A 21938-nucleotide genomic window follows, 5' to 3' on the forward strand; every position below is an offset into this window, starting at 1 on the left:
CTCTGTGCTTTTCAATGTATAAGATGTTTACCAAAAAGTAGGCCCAGAATCACTTCTATAAGGAATTACCAATAAATGGTATTATACACTTTTTATGTATTATTTTAAAGCCTTTTATTTTTTAAAAAAATTTTTTTAAGTTTATTTATTTATTTTGAGAGAGAGCAAGTAAGCAGGGGAGGGGCAAAGAAAGACGGAGAGAGAGAGAATGCCAAGCAGGCTCTGCACTGTGAGCACAGAGTCCAACACAGGGCGCAAATTCACATGCCACGAAATCATGACCTGAGCTGAAACCAAGAGTTGAACGCTTAGCCAACTGAGCCACCCAGATGCCCCAAGCCTCTTGTATTTCTTAACTTATAGAGAAAAAAAGCAGATGGACCGATTGTTAGGTGTAGATCTCTTTCTGATACTATACTCATTTCAAAAGGCTACAGTATTACAAAGCACAGTAAAATCAGTATTAATATAAAGAGTAAAGTCCCATAATTCAAATGATATATTAAAAACCCCACCTTATAGGATCTTCACAGGCACCAAATGGTAGCTTGCCAAACTCCAGACCTCCAACTTCTCCTCCTACAAGGGCATCTATATCTAAACAAAAAAAATAATTTTCCATTATTCAACAGAAAATTAAGAAGTAAGTATTTAATTTAGTTAAGTTAACTCTTTGGGAGATCACAGATTTAAATGTGCCAGTATAAAGAGCACATACGTAAAGTTAGAGAACAGTCTAGTTAAAGACTTCCCCCTAGACTGTTATCATAAAAGTACACCTTCAATTCCTATTTATACAGTGCTTCATTCAAGCCATGCATTCTACATTTCACCCTTTTGAAATATTCCTTAAATACTGCTTGAGAGAACATTAATCTGGTAATTTTTTTTTATTTTCTAAGAATGTGATTAATATCATCTATAAGAATTAAAATTGAAGTATAAAAAATTTAATCACCAACTTATATTCATCAGTTTTGTTGTCAATAATTTCTATAGAGCAAATTAGTTATCATTAATAAATTTTTATTTCAGTTGATAGTACATGGAAAAACTTGGAGTTTATCAAAGAATTTCCTTTCTGTTCTGAACAGTATCTGAGATGAGAGGAGAATTTAGAGGGTAAATCACTCCCCTTAGCTCCACCCCTCTTAAAGAAGTAATAAACACTTCTAAAAGACATCAAAAGGACTTACTTCTCTTTGAAATAATTCAGATGGCTGTTTTTCATTATTTGCACTACACTGGGAATTCCTCAAATTAAAGTCTATTGTTGAGTTATGAATATTCCCCAGATTTGCTAAAATCATGTTTGACGATTACTTATAACCTAACTAAATTAATAATTAAATAGGGCTCAATTACTTGATTCAGTAAATTTTCAAGTTAATTTCATTCCATTTTTCCAGCTAACAAATACTTATTATAGTAATAAAGATTACAATGACTAGCTTTATTACAAGATGTGAATTTTTAAGATCTTCACAATGTATAATAAGCATATTTTGTAAATAAGCTAAAAATTATGTACCGTAACTGTACAATAGTTTTAATTCAATTAAACTCAGAAGCAACACTATGGAATAAAAGGATCATGGAATTTGGAGTTTGACCAATGTTTGAAAACAAACTATCACTTGTGACCCTGGACCAGTTACCTATCTTCTCTAAGTTACATATGTTCTCCAAGAAAGATAATACCTGTCTCATAGATAAACAATAATTACATGAAATAATATGAAAAATGCCAAGTACAACATCTGGTCTGTATTACATGTTCAAATCCTTTCCTTCCCTTCATAGAAGAAAATATTAAAAATTTATATGGCCTTCAATTCACTGAGGAATAAGATAAATATTTTAATTCCTCATTTAAAAAACTAGCAAGAAACATTAACAAAGGCCGTACTGGCAATCAAAATTATCAAGCTAACATTCTGGCTCATGGGCTTTCTCTTAGATCATCAACAGACTATACCATCTTGGGAAATATTTAAAATTGACTTATTAATAATAGAGCAGCCTTTGAAAAAAGGAAAGGGAAGGCAGGAATTGAAGCTTTCACCTAGAAAGTGACTATAAATTGCCTAGAAGATATTGTTTTCTGGGAACAAAAATTACCAAAACAAACATTTGTGTCTTTCTTCTAATTTAACTCTCAGTTTAGCTTTTATTTCACTTTGCTGTAGTTTAGATGTAGTTCTTTCATTATCACATTAGAGTTTCAAATTATTCTGTAGTACATAAATAAGATACTAGCAGATATATAAATACCAAAGTCTAGGGTATACTACATTAATTCTAATATCATCCTAAGACTGCCAACTTTCCATCCTATAAATAATCAATTACTTGGAACAAAAATAAACAGTAAAGAATATTGTTGTATTCTAATTTGTTTTTCTCAGTGGGGGTGGGGGTGGGGGAGTAGACTGGAAAATGCTTTCAGGCTGGTAAAATCCGCATAATTATTTATAAGTTTGTTATTAAATTTCTTATTACATACAATTGAATATAATTACACTTATATATGAGAGAAACACCTAGGAACCAAATCCTCAATTAGGCTATATGTCCACCAGGGTGAACTTTTCTAGAACTTAGGTAATGTCTTGTTTGTACATGCAACCCAGACAACAACCTGGCCTATAATAACTAGCTAATAATTAATGATTACTAAATGAATCAGTCTACCAGTATATACCAACTTATGGCAAACTTGGTAAATGATTTTAATTACATCAAATTCGACTTGGAAATCTCCAAAGATAGTGGAGAAGTAGGGAGCTCCGTTCATCTCACTCACCCCCATTTCTCAAATAGAGAAAGCCTGAAGCCACAGGAACCCTTACAGAATGGCAGAGTTTGGGAGGAAGAGGAGACAGAGTCCACTGAGAAAGGGGGAAAAAAAAAAAACCTTATAGGGCTACCTCAAAAAAAAACAAGTCAAGTACACATGGTAGAGAGTCCAAATACCAACATGAGTAGGGAAATAAAATACCCAAAGTCTCAACAAAAGAGACCAAGAGACACCATTCAAAGAACACTTCCTGAACAGACAAGTTTCTTTAATACAGCAGTACTCGAAGGTACAGTGTGCATAACAAGCTTTTAAAACTAATAAGAGACAAAAGCTAGCCAAAATGATGAAACGGAAGAACTCTCCTCCAAAGAAATTCCAGGAAAAAATAACAGCTAAAGAACTGCTCAAAACAGATATAAGCAACATAACTGAAAAAGAATTTAGAACAATAGTCATAAAATTAATCACTGGGCTTGAAAAAGGCATGGAAAACATCTGAGAAACTATTGCTAAAACGTCTATGGAGCTTAAAAATAGTTGTGATGAATTAAAAAATGCTATAAATGAGCTGCACAATAAAATGGAGGTGTCCAATGCACAAATTGAAAGGTAGAGAGGAAAACAGGTGAGTTAGAAGACATAATTATACAAAAAGAGGAAACCGAGAAAAAAAGAGATAAACTGATCCAGGAACACGAAAGGAGAGTTAAAGAGCTGAGTGATACAATCAAACAGAACAATATCCGTATCATAGGAATTCCAGAAAAGGAGGAAAGAGGGAAAGGCAATGAAGGAGTCCTTGAACAAATTATAGCTGAGAACTTCCCCATCTGGGGAAGGAAACAGACACTGAAATCAAAGAGGCACAGAGAACTCCCCTCAGACGTAACTTGAATCGATCTTCTGCACGACATATCATAGTGAAACAGGCAAAATTAAGGACAAAGACAGAATTCTGAAAGAAGCTAGGGATAAAAGGGCCCTAACATAAAAAGGGAAACCTATCAGGGTGGTTACAGACTTATCTACTGAAACTTGGCACGCCAGAAAGGACTGGCAAGATCTTCAATGTGATGAACAGAAAAAATATGCAGCCAAGAAATCCCTATCCAGCAAGCCTATCATTCAGAATAGAAGGAGAGAGAAAAGTTCTTCGCAAATACACAAAAATTGAAAGAATGTGTCACCACTAAACCAACCCTACAAGAAATCCTGACGGGGACACTATGAGGGAAATGTGGCAAGGAACATGAGGTACCAGAGACACCACCACAAGCATGAATCCTACAGAGAATACAATGACACTAAACCCATATTTTTCAATAAGAACACTGAATGTAAATGGACTAAATGCTCCAATCTAAAGACACAGGTTAGCAAATGCATAAAAAAACAAAATCCATCTATTTGCTATCTCCAAGAAACTCATTTTAGACCTGAGTACACACTCAGATTGAAAGTAAGGGGACGGAGAAATATCTATCATGCTACAGGAAGTCAAAAAAGAGCTGGAGTAGCTATACTTATATCAGACAAACTGGACTTGAAGGTAAAGACAGTAACAAGGGATGAAGAAGGGCATTATATAATAATTACAGGGTCTATCCATCAGGAAGAGCTAATAATTATGAACATCTATGCACCGAATACAGAAGCATCTAAATGCATAAAATAGTTAATCACAAACAGAATCAATCTTATGGACAAGAATGTGCTAATAGAAGGGACTTTAATACTCCACTTACAGCAAAGGATAACTAGACAGAAAAAAAATCACTAAAGAAACAATGGACTTGAATGACACATTGGACCAGATGACCTGACAGATATATTTAGAACTCTACATCCTGAGGCCATGGAATTCACTTTCTTCTCAAGTGCACATGGCACATACTCCAAGATAGATCACATATTGGGACATAAAGCAGCCTTCAATAAATATAAAAGAACTGAGATCATACCATGCACACTTTCAGATCACAATGCTATGAAACTTGAAATCAACCACAGGAAGAAGTCTGGAAAACCTCCAAAAACATGAAGGTTAAAGAACACCCCACTAAAGAACGAATGGGCCAATCAGGAAATTAGACAAGAAATTTAAAAACATATGGACTAACGAAAATGAAAATACAACAATTCAAACTCTATGGGATGCAGCAAAGGCAGTCCTAAAAGAAAAGTACATTGCACTCCAGGCCTATTTCAAGAAATGAGAAAAAGCGCAAGTACAAAATCAAACAACACACCTAAAGGAACTAGAAGGAGAGCAACAAGAGCACCCCAAACCCAGTAGGAGAAGAGAAATAATAAAAATCAGGGCAGAAATAAACAATATAAAATCCAAAAAAAAAAAACAGTTTAACAGATCAATGAAACCAAGAGTTGGTTTTTTGAAAAAATAAAATTGACAAACCTCTAGCCAGGCTTCTCAAAAAGAAAAGAGAGAGCACCCAAATAGACAAAATCATGTATGAAAATGGACTTATTACAATGAACCCCTCAGAAATACAAGCAATTATCAGGGAATACTATGAAAAATTAGATGCCAACAAACTAGACAACTTAGAGGAAATGAACAAACTCCTAAACACACACTCACTACCAAAATTCACACAGGAAGAGATAGAAAATATGAACAGACTGATAACTAGTGAAGAAATTTAATCAGTTATCAAAAATCTCCCAACAAATAAGAGCCCTGGGCCAGATGGCTTCCTTGGGGAATTCTACCAGGCATTTAAATCAGAGTTAATACCCATTCTTCTCAAGCTATTCCAAAAATAGAAATCGAAGGAAAACTTCTGGACTCATTCTACGAAGCCAGCATCACTTTGCTTCCCAAGCCAGACAGACCCAGCAAAAAAAGAGAACTACAGGCCACTATTCTTGATGAACATGGAAGCAAAAATCCTCAACAAGATACTTGCAAATCGAATCCAACAGCACATTAAAAGAATTATCCATATGATCAAGGGGGATTCATTCCTGCGTTACAGGACTAGTTCAAATATTCGCAAATCAATCAGTGTGATACATCACATTAACAAAAAACAGATAAAAACCATATGATCCTGTCAATAGATGCAGAAACAGCATCTGACAAAATACAGCATTCCTTCTTAATAAAGGCCCTTGAGAAAGTCGGGATAGAAGGAACTTACTTAAACATCATAAAAGCCATCTATGAGAAGCCCTCAGCTAACATCATCCTCAACGGGGAAAAACTGATAGCCTTCCCCCTGAGATCAGGAAGACGGCAGGGACATCCACTCTCACCACTGTTGTTTAACATACTGCTGGAAGTCCTAACATCAGCCATCAGACCACAAAAGGAAATAAAAGGCATCAGAATTGGCAAAGAAGTCAAACTCTCACTTTTCACAGATGACATGATACTCTACATAGAAACCCCGACAGACTCTACCAGAAGCCTACTAGAACTGATCCATGAATCAATCATGGATCTTTGCACCAATCTACCGTGCAAAGTCGCACGGTACAAAATCAACATGTAGAAATTGATTGCATTTTTATACATCAATAAAGAAGCAACAGAAAGAGAAATCAAGAAACTTTCCCATTTACAATGGTACAAAATAAAATAAAATACCTAGGAATAAACCTAACCAAAGATATAGGAGATCTGTATGATGAAAACTATAGAAAACTTTTGAAGGAAATTGAAGAAGACACAAAGAAATGGAAAAACATTCCATGCTCATGGATCTGAAGAATAAATATTGTTAAAATGTTGTTATTACCCAAAGCAATCTACAGATTCAATGCAATTCCAATCCAAATGGCACCAGCATTCTTCTCAAAGCTAGAACAAACTATCCTAAAATTTCTATGGAACCACAAAAGACCCCAAATAGCCAAAGTAATATTCAAGAACAAAACCGAAATGGGAGGCATCAAAACCCCAGGCTTTATCCTCTACTACAACGTTGTCATCATCAAGACAGTATCATATTGGCACAAAAACAGACACATAGACCAATGGAATAGAATAGAGAACTCAGAATTGGACCCACAAATGTATAGGCAACTAATCTTTGACAAAGCGGGAAAGAGGATCCAATGGAAAAAAGCCTCTTTAACAGATGGTGTCGGGAGAACTGGACAGCAACATGCAGAAGAATAAAACTAAATCATTTTCTCACACCATACACAAAAAATAAACTCAAAATGGATAAAGGACCTGAACGTGAGACAGGAAACTATCAACACCCTAGAGGAGAAAGTAGGAAACAACCTCCTTGACCTCCACTGCAGCAACTTCTTACTTGACACATCCCCAAAAGTAAGGGAATCAAGAGCAAAAATAAACTATTGGGACCTAATCAAGATAAAAAGCTTCTGCACGGCAAAGGAAACAATCAATAAAACTAATAGGCAAAAGACAGCTGCAAACGACATATGAGATAAAGGGCTAGTATCCAAAATCTATAAGGAACTCACCAAACTCCACATGTGAAAAACAAACAATCCACTGAATAAATGGACAGAAGACACGAACAGACACTTCTCCAAAGAGGACATCCAGATCACCAACAGACACATGAACAATGCCAGCATCACTCATCATCAGGGAAATCCAAATCAAAACCACACTGAGATACCCCCTCACACCAGTCAGAGTGGTGAAAATGAACCAATCAGGAGACTATAGATGCTGGCGAGGATGTGGAGAAATGAGCACCCTACTACACTGCTGGTGGGAATATAAACTGGTGCAGCTCCTCTGGAAAACAGTGTGGAGGTTCCTCAAAACATTAACAATAGAACTCCCCTATGACCCAGGAATAGCACTGCTAGGAATTTACCCAAGGGACACAGGAGTGCTGATGCACAGGAGCACATGTACCCCAATGTTCATAGCAGCACTCTCAACAATAGCCAAGACATGGAAAGAGCCTAAGTGTCCATCCACGGACCAATGGATCAAGAAGATGTCGTTTATCTATACCATGGGATACTACATGGCAATGAGAAAGAATGAGATCTGGCCATGTGTAGCAACGTGGATGGAACTTGAGGGTGTTATGCTGGGCGAAATAAGTCAGGCAGAGAAGGACAGAAACCATATGTTTGCACGTATAGGTGGATTAGGAGGAACTTAACAGAGGACTGTGGGGGAGGAGAAGGGGAAAAATAGTTGGGGAGAGGGAGGGAGGCAAACCATGAGAGACTCTTGAATACTGAGAACAAACTGAGGGCTGATGCGGGTGGGGGAGAGGGGAAGGGGGGGGTGATGAGCATGGGAAAGGGCACTTATTGGGATGAGCACTGGGTGTTATATATAAACCAACTAGACACTACACTATTTAAAAAAAATAATTCCATCAAATCCAAGTTACATATTCTAGAGCTCTTTATAAATATATGTGTATATACCCATTTTTTTTCTTTTCTGCTTTTCTTATTTAGCATTCCTCTTCAAACCCTACTTTCCATAAGGTTCTCAGCTTATGAGGGTGGCTTCCGTTATTATATTCTAAAAACAGACACTTTAATCATTCACTACATACTAATTTGCAGCACATGATGTTCCACAGCAGGGGGATGCTTTATAAATGATATCAGCTTTCAAAGACAGATTGTCACATATAGAGTAATGCTGTCTCTAGAGCAAACTTCAGAGCTTTTTTTAAGAGAAAAAAATTATAAAGGCAATGAAATCACCAATACTACATTTAGAATGAATTATAAATATTTCCAATTTAAAACACTTGAAACCTACAGTTAAGTAAGTTTAATTTCTGAATATATTTTCTTCTCTATTTATACTCAGTAAGTTAAATATAGCTCCAAATTATCTCACCTGGAGGTTGCTGAGGCCAAAAGTACTGCTGCCAATCCTGAAGTACATAGGTAAAGCGAATAGCAATACTAACTGGAGGCAAAGGAGTTAAAGGACATCCCTAGGAAATAAATGCAAAGACAACATTCTGTAGCTTTAAAGAAAGTGTAAAAACAATGCCAGAGAGCAAATTACATTAACAACAAGTTGTCTGGGGTACTTGGGTGGCTCAGTCAGTTAAGAGTCCAGCTCAGGTCAGGCTCAGGTCATGAATTCACAGTTCCTGAGATCTAACCCTACGTTAGGCCTGCCTGGGATTCTCTCTCCTTTTCTCTCTGCTCCTTCCCCAATGTATGCACAGTCTCTCTCAAAATAAGTAAATAAACTTAAGAAAATGAAGCTGTTTAAACTACCTGGAAACAAAATAAATGCTCCTTCAAAATATTTTTAACAATTTTAATTATACAAATATAATTCCTTACTATTCTGTTCAGCAATAATGAATGTGGAACAAAATGTCATACCTTTTTTTTTTTTTACAGTAAGGCAAAACTATTACAAAGAATAAGACCAGGATTGAGGAAATGATGTCTTTTCTTTCTTTCAAACAAAAATAAACTCAAATTAAAGCCAGTCTCGAATATTTAACCAGAATTTTTAGACTAACACAAATGGTCATTCATGCAAAATTGTTTATATTGATCAGTTAAAAATTTAGATTGATCTTTGCATTCATTAAAAATCATAAAAGTTAGGAGCGCCTGGGTGGCTCAGTCGGTTAAGTATCTGACTTTAGCTCAGGTCATGATCTCATAGCTTATGGGTTCGAGCTCCGCATCAGGTTCTGTGCTGACAGCCCAGAGCTTGAAACCTGCTTCAAATTTTATGTCTCCGTCTCTCTCTGCTCTTCCCCATCTCATATTCTGTCTCTGTCTCAAAAATAAACAAACATTGGGGCGCCTGGGTGGCTTAGTCGGTTAAGCGTCCGACTTTCGCTTAGGTCATGATCTCGCAGTTCGTGGGTTTGAGCCCCGCGTCGGGCTCTGTGCTGACTGCCAGCTCAGAGCCTGAAGCCTCTTTCAGTCTGTGACTCCCTCTCTCTCTGACCCTCCCCTGCTCACGCTGTCTCTCTCTCTCTCCTAGAAATAAATAATTTAAAAAAATAAATAAATAAATAAACATTAAAAAAAACTTTTTTTAAATCATGAAAATTAATATCATCCAAACATCCTATGAGCTCAGCTTCCCTTAATAATGGTTAACCTACATTAATGTGGACTAGGACTCAAATATACACAGGAATCACCTAGGGAACATGTGAAAACATAGATTCATGGGAATTTTGCATATTTAACCAGTTACCTGGTGTTGCTGATATTGCTAATCAGGAAGAATTTAGCTCAACAACATCTATCAATGTCACTAGCAGCTCTAACAATACAAACTCGGTTTAAAGTTACAATATAAGGTGGCTGCCCAAAAAAAGATTATTTACTTTTGGGCTGCTGTGTCCTACAAACACAAGTAAGATTTGGGCTGGTAAGAATAATAATAAACTTTTTAGTCAAGTCGAGATATTAAATGAGTGTTCACCAGTAATAAGGTACAAATAGTCTAGAAACCACAACAAAGTTGCCTTGACACATAACCTCTGCTCCAGTTCCATAGCAACATAGATAAATATAGAGAGAGAACCAGAAAGAAATAGCTAGGATCAAATACGACATAAATATCTTTGTGAGCCCTAGAAAATAAGGTACAGAAAATCCAAAGTTTCAAGGTAGATGCCTCCTGAGTTCCAGGTGTGGAAGTAGACAGTGACAGCCTAGGATTACAGACTGCATTATGTGGAACCACAAGTTCAACTATACCCAGAGTGAGCGCACTGCAAGACTCTGCTTAAGGCAGGCACTGGGGCAGAGCATACCTGCTTGGTACAGTAGAGTTGTTGGAAGTTCTGGGCTGGGGAGAGTTACCATGCGAGGGTGAAGGGTCAGGAACCACTCTCATAACCTGAGCAAGTAATCCAGTGATTCCAGGACCAGGTATGCAATATTCCTAATATCACCCCAGAGCAAGAGGCTCCAAACACCATTTTAAAACCCAATTCTGAAATTTTCTACAGATAGGGAGCAATCACAAAATTACAGAACTGCAAGAGAGGATGGGAGAGAAAGTTTAAAATTTTAAATATAACTTTCACTGTAAATGCACCTGGAAAGAAAATTTCCATAAAACATGAAGTAGTTCTAAGAGACAAATTCCAAATCAACCATAAAGAATATAAAACCATGAAATATAAAGAACATCTGGGGGTGCCTAGGTAGCTCAATCAGTTAAGTGTCTGACTTCAGCCCAGGTCATGATCTCCTGGTTTGTGAGTTCGAGTCCCATATCAGGCTCTGTGCTGACAGCTCAGAGCCTGGAGCCTGCTTCAGATTCTGTGTCTCCCTCTCTCTGAAATTCCCCTGCTCACAATCTCTCTCTCTCTGTTTTTCAAAAATAAATAAATATTAAAAGAAAACATTTTTAAACAGTTCCCAATCTTTGTTTTGCCAGTCATGATACTGACTTTTTTAAGAGTGTAGGACAGTAACTTTGCAAAATATGGCTCATTTTGGAAATAAGAGATGGCTGTGGACCCTTCGATAGCTCAGCTGGTAGAGTGGAGGACTGTAGACTGGAAATAGGAGATGGCTCCCTGATGTTGTGACTTATGTTACACATTTTAGGCAGGAATGCAACATAGGTGGTAATATATCCTATTCAAGGTATCATACTAAGAAAGAGATACCTGATATCAGTTTGTTAAAAAGTATGATCACTTCAATGAGACAGATGTAACTTAAGCACTTAAGGGGTTATTTCTCTAAGTAGAGGACCCAATCTACCATTTAATCATCTGGTTTTGGTCTTTAACAGCTCCTCAACTTAAGCCCCCATTTGCTTTCCCCCGAGTAATACAAGCAAGTCTTCCATATCTCTGTGTTAGTGTTTTTACAGAACACCAAGGATGTAGTAAGTACATGCCAATTACCCTTACTGCTCTGTCATAAAACATAACCCAGATTCATTTTAAAAATCAAATAAAATGAATATTTGCAGGGAGAGGCAATTTAGAATCCAAAGTGTTGAGGCCTCAAGGAGCTCACAGTCTAAGTCTCAAACATACTTATCTGAAGAGGATGGCAATAGGTGATCCTTGAACATAAGTTTGAACTGTGTAGGTCTGCTTATAGATGAGGTTTTTACAGTTTAGTACTATAAATGTATTTTCTCTTCCTTACAATTATCTTTAAAAACATTTTTTTAAACATTTATTTATTTTTGAGAGACAGAGACAGAGACAGAGACAGAGAGAGAGCACAAAAGGGGGAAGGGCAGAGAGAGAAGGAGACACAGAATACGAAGCAGGTTCCAGGCTCCGAGATGTCAGCACAGAGCCTGATGCGGGGCTCGGACCCACAAACTGTAAGATCACGACCTGAGCCAAAGTAAGACACTTAACCAACTGAGCCACCCAGGTGACCCCTTATAATTTTCTTAATAACATTTTCTTTTCTCCAGCTTACTTTATTGTAAGAATATGATATATAATACACATAATACACAAAATATGTGTTAAGTGTTTATGTTACTGGTGAGGCTTCTAGTCAACAGCAGGATGTTAGTAATTAAGTTTGGGGGAGTCAAAGTTATAAGTGGATTTTTGACTGGCACGTGGGAAGTGGGGTGTCAGGGCCCCAACTCCCACAATGTTCAAGGGTCAACTGTATTACTATTAGAGGAGAAGGGGCAGAAAGAGATAACACAGTAAATAAATGTTAACAAACAACAAAATTACTTTGATTAGCTGTTCTTTATCATTAGTACAATAAAAATCTAATTGGATACTGTTTCTTTAAACATACATAGTAATTTATGTAATCAATTATATCTATTCCAAGTAATTACATTGTTAGTGTTACAGAAAAATTTTTCTACAAACCCAATAAAATGACCAAACTGCTTCTTCTATCTGGATCCCAGGTAAGAATGATAATATCAGTGCAAACTCACAATCTTTGATTTGAAGATATCCAGCAGTCCTGATAAATGAGTGTACTGATTTGGCACTTTCCGAAGATGAACCATTTCAAAATCAGTTCGGACACCATGACCCTGACATTCACCTACATACATTCTTCGCCATTTGTGATGAATTTGCACAAAGAGTGGCACCTGGCTGTAGGACAAAATTCAATAGGAATAGACTGTAGGTTCATTAAACACTGAGTAATTGCTACATCTAAAAAATTTCCCATCATATTATTTTAATCTCAAATATTTAAAAACACTAAGCAAGAATCACTCATCAGACTTATATTTATAACAGAGACACTATTAGTTCCTTTTCTCCTCATACTGATAACTATTAGTTCCTTTCTCATACTAATAAGCTGAAAAAACTATCATCTAGAGGCACTTTGAGTTAGAAAATTGTTTTAAAATAGCTGAAAGTCAAAACAGACAAAATGAAAATTTTCTTGAATAAAAGCAACCAAATTAGATAGGGAAATTGAAGGACTCCATAAAAATTTGCTTTTTGTTCCTTTTCCTGTTTCTATTCTTGCTAGGACCTGCACCTCCACTTTACACATGCTTCAGAATGCAAACCCTTGTAAGAAACAAGAAGTTAATGATTTCTCTAGAACAGGTAACATCTAAGGAAGGACTAGGTGAGAATGACCAAAGCTATCATATGCATATTCCAGACCACCAGCACTAGACATCGCCATGCCAAGGACCCCTGGCTCCAAGAACTAGCACCTGGGCCCTCCTCTTTGTTCTAACCAGTTCCTGGATGCCATAGAGGAGAGGATATGTACACCAGACCACTATCCTCAATAAAAATCCCCAGACCCCAAGCAAAGACAAGACTCCCTCCTATCCTGAGTCTCCTAGACACTCTGTCTGTACTTGCACTGTCTCTATGCCTTTAATAATCTCTGCTTTCATTTCCTGCTGACTCGTATTTGATTTCTATCCTGCACACAGCCAACGATCCTCCTGGTTGGTCTTGAGGGACCTTCTGTGGGGTCAGGCCTGTAGGTATCACTATATTAGCCTATCAAAGGCAAAACAAAATTTGATTCACAGGTATGAAAATACAAATTAAACCAACATTAATAGTGAAATAGTTTTTACTTTATCATTTGAAAATATAGCCAATACTCATTATTCAGATTTGCATCTTCGCAAATAAGCCTATTCCCTAAAATTTATTTGTACCCCAAAATCAATACTCTTGGCACTTTAAGTCATTTGCAGACATGCACGGAGCAGCAAAAAATTTGAGTCACCTGACATGGGCATTCTCAGGTGAGGCTGAATGAGGCAATGCTATGTTCTCAAGTTTTAAAATTAGATTTTGTAACAGAATTTAAATAAACATTTGGAAGTAAAACAAAAACAATACAATTTACTCTTCATTTCAAATATTTGTTGAATATTTCAGTTAAGTTTCCCTTTAGAAATGCAATCACTCAACATTTTGAGTTTGTCCTTCCCTAAGATATTCCAATATAGTAACTCACAAGTAGGAATCCTAATGATCATTTTTTGAAAAATCTAATACTTAATAACCATTTTCCTTCATAAATTATAATTAAAAATAGTTTAACTCATTGTCTACATTTTTCAAAATGTCCACCTACCAGCCAGTGTTTCCCAAAGCAATAGACACAGAACTCAGAAGAAGATTGCACTTAGATTCACTGAGAACTGCATCATGGTTTGCAGCAGGGGCAATCACCACAAACTCCCGCAATCCATACCTTAAAAAAAAAAAGAAAAAAAGAAAAAAAAAGAATCACTGCCATTAAACAGGGAAAATTTCAGAATACAAAAATCAATTACTTTAAAAAACTTGAAAAAATTTCCCTGAAGTTTAGCAAGTCACATCTGAACTACAGGTGTTTCTCTCTTTTTTAATAGCAATGGACAAAAACACTTATTTCCTTCATTTAGCAAAACACTTCCGTTATTCACAAATTTCCTCTCTATTCTTGACAAATTAAAAGCAGTTTGCTGAAATCACAAGCAAAAAAGAACATTAACAGTTTTGCCTTAAAAGTTTCCAAGACTTAAAGGTTGTTTTAATTAACTGATAACATTAAGTCCATTGGTGTGGAAAGATAAAAGTTTGATAAATTCCCTAAATGGTAGGGAATCAGCCATCATGTATTTGTGCTTTCTAAATGTGAGGACATGGTTTACTTAAGTATCTTAATTAAAGAATTCTTGTATTCTTTTATTCAATAACATATATTAGATAGGAGTTACAAAATATCAGAGAATCACCTACTCTTGCTACACTATCCTGCATGAAAAATTAAAACTTCTCATTTAGTTGTCAAGTCCTTTATACAAATTTGTGGTTAAACTTTACAAAAATATAAGATCAAGTTAGTGATGCTGCCCACTGAAAACTTCTATTCACTCCTCAATTTATTTTTATTTAATGACTATTTTTATTACTTTTTTGAGTTTATTTGAGAGAGAGAGCAAGTAGGGGAGGAGCAGAGAGAGAGAGGTAGACAGAGTATCACAAGCAGGCTCCACACTGACAGTGTGAAGCCTGATGTAGGCCTCGAACCCACGAACCATGAGATGATGACCTTAGCGGAAGTTGGACGCTTAACCAACTGAGCCACCCAGGCACCCCTTTTAATGACTTCTTAAAAATAATTTATGAAAGGGATTATTCATTTGCCTAATTTAACTCTGGACATGTAGAGTTGTGAATGCTTATTTTTATGAACATTCTCAAGAAATCCCCCAGTGATAAAGATTAAAAAATAAAAAACAATCCAATCCATAATCTGTTTATTGTTTGGATGACAAAAATTCATTTAATCTTCTTACCTTGCCTCCACCCTCCTACCCCTGTAATCAAAAGTAGTTATGCAGGAGCAATATTCAATATCTGAAAGAACCTAGAGCTGTGACTTCTAAGCTCTAAAGGTCTTTAAAAATATACTCTGCTCTTTTTTTAATGTGAACATTTTTTCCCATGCCATCACCCATACTGTGAAATCAGTCAACAGTTCTTGGTTATTCTAGAAATATTCTGTCCATGTACTCACCATACCCTCAAATAAGATTATACTAAATACGCTTTCTGTATCTCCTTTTCAAATGCTAATCCCCTACTGATCAGTACTCTGTCCCCAGTTTTATTTGGTTGCAACAATACTACCAGCACTTATTTCTACAATTCTAACTGTGGGCTAACCTCTCATAAGTGCTGGATAAAAGAACAACTGTATCTTTAACACTGATAGCTGCTACCTAACTATGTTCTCCCGTTACACAGACACACACACACACAGTTCCAGTATAAACTCCCAATAACAATAAATAAGCCAAAGTGAACTGCTTCCTGTATATCTGCAATAAAATCAACTGTGTCCTCTATGTCTTTGTTTCCTCTAATAGGAATGTTTCCCCTCATTTTATCAATATCTACTGATACTTTTTTGAAGAGTTAACCTCAAATACCATCCTGTCATTCTATTAAATATGTTCTCTACCCTGAATTCTGTGTGCAGAATGTATCCAACTCTTCAACGGCTCCCATACATACAGTAGCTCCCTATTAAATTTCTGACTAATCCATCACTTGCCTTGAACAAGGACTGCAATCTTGGCCTAGTTCACGTGCAGGTTTTCTCGTCCATTCTCACTCAAGTCTGCTATTCTTAGATGGCAGAGCCACAGGTTTTTGCTCTCCACCTAGAATCAAGTCTGCCCATCCACTAACAGAACTTGTGGTTTTCATGACCAAACTGGAAAGCCAGTTTTCACCAAGAAAGACTGGGGAGAAGAGGGCAGTAATAGCAATAGTCACAGGCAAAAGGGCCAGAAGATACACCTTTCTTAACTGAACCTCTAGTAGTTTTTGAAAAATACATGCTTCTCAATTTGTTGTCTGCCTTTATGCAATTGCCAGTACCCTAAAATGGTTTCCAATTTTTCTTCCTTCCTTTCTTCCTTCCTTCCTTCCTTTCTTTCCTTCCTTCCTCTCTCTGTCTCCTTCCTTCCTTCCTTCCTTTCTTTTGCAGAGGAGGAACTGTCAACTTATGTCATGTTGCTGTTACCAGAAATCTTCAGAACATTTTAGCTTTTGAAAGAATAAGAATATTTTATGGGTCCTTAGAGCTATTCTAAAATACCATTCTCCCAAAACTATCAGGTCCTTTTACACATACCTTGCTATAGCCAGCAAAAAAAAAAAAAAAAAGGTAAAAAAANCGGTTAAGTGTCTCACTTTCGCTTGGGTCATGATCTCACGGTTTGTGGGTTCAAGCCCCGCATCGGGCTCTGTGCTGACTGCCAGTTCAGAGCCTGGAGCCTGCCTCAGTCTGTGACTCCCTCTCTCTCTGACCCTCCCCTGCTCACGCTCTCTCTCTCTCTCTCCTAAAAATAAATAAAACATTAAAAAAAAAAAAGCCATCATAATTATTCAACTACACAACTTAGAAGATTGTAGGCTATTTCTTTAAGTTGTTGCTGCTATTCCCTTAAAGTGTGGTTGAAGCTGAAGGTTGTCCAAAGACTAGACGAGACAAAGGCAAAACCACAAACACTAAATTTATCATGAATTAAACCCAGCTGTACTTCCTGTGTATTTTTCAAGCTTGGTAGAGCCTCCCAGGCAAATAGCATTTATGCTCTTACTTTTTGTATTGTTGCATTGTTCTCATGCTGTTGCTATAACAAATTACAGAAAATCAGTGGCTTAAAACATATTTATTATCTTACAGTTCTATAGGTCAGAAGTCTGACAAAAGTCTCACCACACACCAAAATCGACTTGTCAGCAAGACTGTGTTCCTTTTGGAAGCTCTAAGGGAGAATTCATTCCTTACCCCTCCCAGTTTCTAGAGGCTCCCCTCATTCCTTAGCTCCTGGCTGCCTTCCTCAAATCAAGCAATAGCAGGCCAAGCTCTCATATTACACTACTCAGACCCTGACTCTCTTCTGCCTTTTTCCCACCTTTAAGAACGCCTGTGATTTCACTGGGACCACCCTGATAATCCAAGACAAATCTCCCAATCTTGAAGTCAGTTAATTAGCAATCCCAATTTTGTCTACTCCCTTGATCCCTTCTTGCCATGTAACCTATATTCATAGGCTTTAAAAAGTAGACATCTTTAGGACATAGGAGGTTCAGTATCCTGCCTACCATTCCTTCTTATTAAAACCTCTACTCAGTAAAGACCTCATAAATTTACATTTGGGCATAAATGTCTCCTAGGTCAACATCTATATCATTTTCAGGGGTCCTTATTTTATAAGGAGTAACAATAAAGGAAATAAACCTCTACTGATGATTTTAGAAATCAGCCATTAGAGGGGCACCTGGATGGCTCAGTCAGTTAAGTGTCCAACTTTGGCTCAGGTCACGATCTCACGGTTCGTGAGTTCAAGCCCCATGTCAGGCTCTGTGTTGACAGCTCAGAGCCTGGAGCCTGCCTCAGATTCTGTGTCTCCTCCTCTCTTTGCCCCTCCCATGCCCATGTTCTGTCTCTCTCTGTCTCTCAAAAATAAACAAACATTTTAAAATATTAAAAAAAAAGAAATCAGCCATTAGAAAATAAAGAATAAGTGTATAAGGAGATATAGTATATATATATAGAATATATATACTATAGTATATAAGGAGATATAGTATATAGAAAATAATACGTATATAAGGAGATAGAAGTGTCCAACAGACCACATCATTAAGATCATTAGACAACAAAAATTGATCATGCCCACATAACTTTTAAAGACCAGTTTTATAAAATACCCTTAAAAAAGTTAAACAGGCTTAGAGCTAATCTGGCAAGTGCTTGATATAAAAATTGAAACTGCAAGATTTCAAAACAGATGTAGACAGGTAAACTATCAAAAGTAAGCAATTGCCATAAATGCCAAAATTCTACTTTCTAAAGTTTGATTTGAAAATATAAGTTAATAACACATTAGTTTAATCTCATTCTGACAGGGTCCACCTATGCTAACTGTATATCTATACAATGTATAAATGAGTATTTTCTGAACAGTCTTCACATTTTCAATGTCAGTGTTTCAGTATTAACTTCAGCTTAATTTTTTAAAAAGGAAATGTTTATAGGTGAATACTTCAGTGTATGTCATTCTTCAGATGGTAAGAAACATGATAACTAAGTAACAGCCCTGAAAAGTGGAGAATTTTAATTTTTAACTATAATTTTAAAATTCTATTAAGAAAACAAGTATAAGGACATTATAAAATTTTCTTAAGATGCCCAATTCACATTAGGCCCAAAATACACAGATATCTTCTCATCTTGTAGCATTATCAACCCTCTGCTGCTATACTTGCAGGTTTTAAATTCTTAATTTAAGCATTATCATCTCTACTATTGCTCTTGTTCTGCCTTGAATGTCTTTTTAACCAACTTTACCTGGCTTATTCTCACTGTCCATCAGGATTCAAGTGAGGTAATGCCTCTTCTGAAAACAATTTCCCAACTTGATCTGGATTAAAAAGAACCACCTCCTGTGAGTCTGAAGCAAGCCCTGTGCTGCCTTCCATGAGAACATTAATCAATAATGCTGCCACTGTTCCCTTACCTAGCATCCTACTAATCCCAAATTTAATAAACTAAGGATCATGTTGTATCCTTGATATCTTGGTATCTCAGCATCTGGCTCACAGAAAATGTTTAAAAGGATTTTTTAAAAATCCCTTTAATATGGTTAATTTTCAAATAATTCTCAAAAGTTTGATTGCTGGCCTTCTAATCTTTAAGAAAGATCAAATTTTTTTAAATGGAAGCAACATGGCACACTGGCAAGACAGAGACCCTCCTCTTCCCCCAAAACACACTTAAATACTTATAAAATGCAACCATGTTTAAAAATTCACAGCTGAACTTCACGGGTGACTGGGTGGCTCAGTTGGTTAAGCATCTGAGTTCAGCTCAGGTCATGATCTTGCCATTCCCAAATTCAAGCTCCACGAGCCCCATGAGCCCTGAGTTGGGCTCTGTACTGACAGCTCAGAGCCTGAAGTCTGTTTCAGATTCTGTGTCTCCCTCTCTCCTTTCCCCACTCACACAATCTCTCCCTCAAAAATAAACATTAAAAAAAATGTTTTAATGCATAGATGAACTTCAAAGGGAAAAAAAGGAGATAAAAAGGATGACAGAAATAAAGAGGGAACTGAAAGGCGGAAGTAAGCATATAAGGTGACTCTGAAGAAGCCCAGGGGATTACAAACTCTGGATTATAGGCCCTAATAGCTAGGAACTAGGGATTGGGATTTTATAGGATAAGCCTTTTAGCAGCTAAAAGCCTGTTGGTATGACTCACAAAGATGTCATCAAAACTGACCATGGTCTGACAGATTCAAGAAACTGGGAATTGTAGAAGAAAAGTCTGTGTACATCTGCGAATACCATGTATTTTAGCCTAGTAGTGATAATGTGAATCATATAACTCAAACTGATTAGGTATACCCAGTCCAGGGGAGGTAGTCTCTGGCATGTATCCAGGCGAGGCTATGTCTAAGAACACCCCAGCCTCATAATAAATATGAATAAAGTAAGGCCTGGAAACCATAATTCTAGAAGCGCATCAGTCAGGTATTACCATCCACCATGTCCTTGCTTGTAAACCACTAGGAGTAGAAAGCAGTCTATCTCTTCAATGATGCCATCAATCTCTCCACAAACCAGCTTCCTTCCATAACCTACAGATTTATTCAAGCCCTGTATGTACACGGATTCCTATCAACCCAAATCAGCACAGAAATGGTAATGTTCTGAATGGTCCCTCAGGGATATGGGTGTATATACGAGGCAAGGAACTGGCACCGAGACTTCTGCTTAAGCCCACAACCTAGAAGGGACCACCACTTCAATGAGATGAAAACTCCCCACCCAGTTCGTTTTCATGGCAAATTCTACCAAACATTCAAATATAACATCGATTTTACACAATCTCTTGCAGAAAACAGAACAAAATAGTTCCCAACTCATGTTATAATGCTTGATATCAGCATTTCCCTGATATCAAGATAAAATATAGTAGTTCCTCCTTATCAACAGGCGATATATGCCAAGACTTCTACTGGATGCCTGAGACCACGGATAGTACCAAACTGTACAATGTTTTTTTCCTATATATACATATGACAAATTTATAAATGAGGCACAGTAAGAGATTAGGAACAATAATAATAGAAGAGGACAATTATAATATACTGTAATAAAGTTTTGTGAATGTTCTCTCTCTCTCTAAATATCATATTGTATCATACTCGCTCTTCTTGGGATGGGAAATGATAAAATGCCTACATAATGAGATCAACTGAGATGAATGACACAGGCACTAAGACACAGCACTAGACTACTACTGACCTTCTGATATATCAGAAGACCATTTGCTTCTGACTGCAGGTGACCTGGGGGAGCTGAGGCCATGGAAAGCAAAATTGCAGGATGTGGATGGTGGGAGAACTACTGTATGTGATAACTACAAACCAATATTCCTCATTAATACAGACATTAAAGTCCTCGACAAAATAACAGCATAACAAATCTGGCAACACATGTAAGCACAAACACAAATTATACCACCAAAAAGTGTGATTTATCTTGGGAACATATAGTTAGATATCCAAAAATCAATCAAGGTAATCATCATATTAAAAATCTAAAGAAACAGATGATCATGTCAATTTAAGCATAAAAAGCATTTGACAAAATTCAACCTCCATTCATGATAAAAACTCAGCAAACTAGGAATAGAAGAGAATTTTCTCAACCTGATAAAGAGCATCCATGAAAAATCTACGGCTAACAGTACTCTTAATGGTAAAGGACTAAATATTTTCCCTCTGAGATCAGGAACATGGCAAAAATGTCGACTCTCACCACTCCTATTCAATATTTTAATGGAAATCTTATCCAGTTTAAAAAGGCAAGACATAGGCAGCTCTTTCTGCCAACAGGTCCTGTCCCTATGATCTAATAAAATCACCTTTTGCACAAAATTAAAAAAATAAATAAATAAATAAATAAATAAATAAATAGGCAAGAAAAACAGGGATTGGAAAGGAAGAAATAGAACTATCCCTGTTTCACAGATGTGACTATTTACCCAGAAATCCCAAAAGACACTACAGAACTCCTCCTAGAACTTATAAATGGATTTAGTAAAGTCATGGAATACAAAATGAATGCACAAAAAGCATATTCCTATATACTAGCAGCAAAGAACTGGAAAAAAAATTTTTTAATAATACCGTAA

At 36.6% G+C, this 21938-nt stretch overlaps 1 protein-coding gene across 3 annotated transcripts in view; it reads right to left on the reverse strand.

The window, feature by feature from the left end:
* The window catches only part of RAB3GAP1 (RAB3 GTPase activating protein catalytic subunit 1), a 115068-nt gene that overhangs the window by 49785 nt on the left and 43345 nt on the right, over nucleotides 1-21938 (reverse strand). For all 3 annotated transcript variants that reach the window (XM_077747846.1, XM_077747845.1, XM_077747847.1), the window contains exons 6-9: nucleotides 14306-14425; nucleotides 12669-12834; nucleotides 8631-8730; nucleotides 516-597 (exon numbers count right to left, since the gene is read on the reverse strand). In XM_077747846.1, coding sequence (XP_077603972.1) covers nucleotides 516-597; nucleotides 8631-8730; nucleotides 12669-12834; nucleotides 14306-14425 — 468 coding nt within the window. The remainder of the gene's footprint in view (nucleotides 1-515; nucleotides 598-8630; nucleotides 8731-12668; nucleotides 12835-14305; nucleotides 14426-21938) is intronic.

The sequence above is a fragment of the Crocuta crocuta genome, unplaced genomic scaffold, assembly GCF_008692635.1.
Source record: "Crocuta crocuta isolate KB4526 unplaced genomic scaffold, BGI_CrCroc_1.0 scaffold427, whole genome shotgun sequence".
NCBI classification, from domain to species: Eukaryota; Metazoa; Chordata; class Mammalia; order Carnivora; family Hyaenidae; genus Crocuta; species Crocuta crocuta.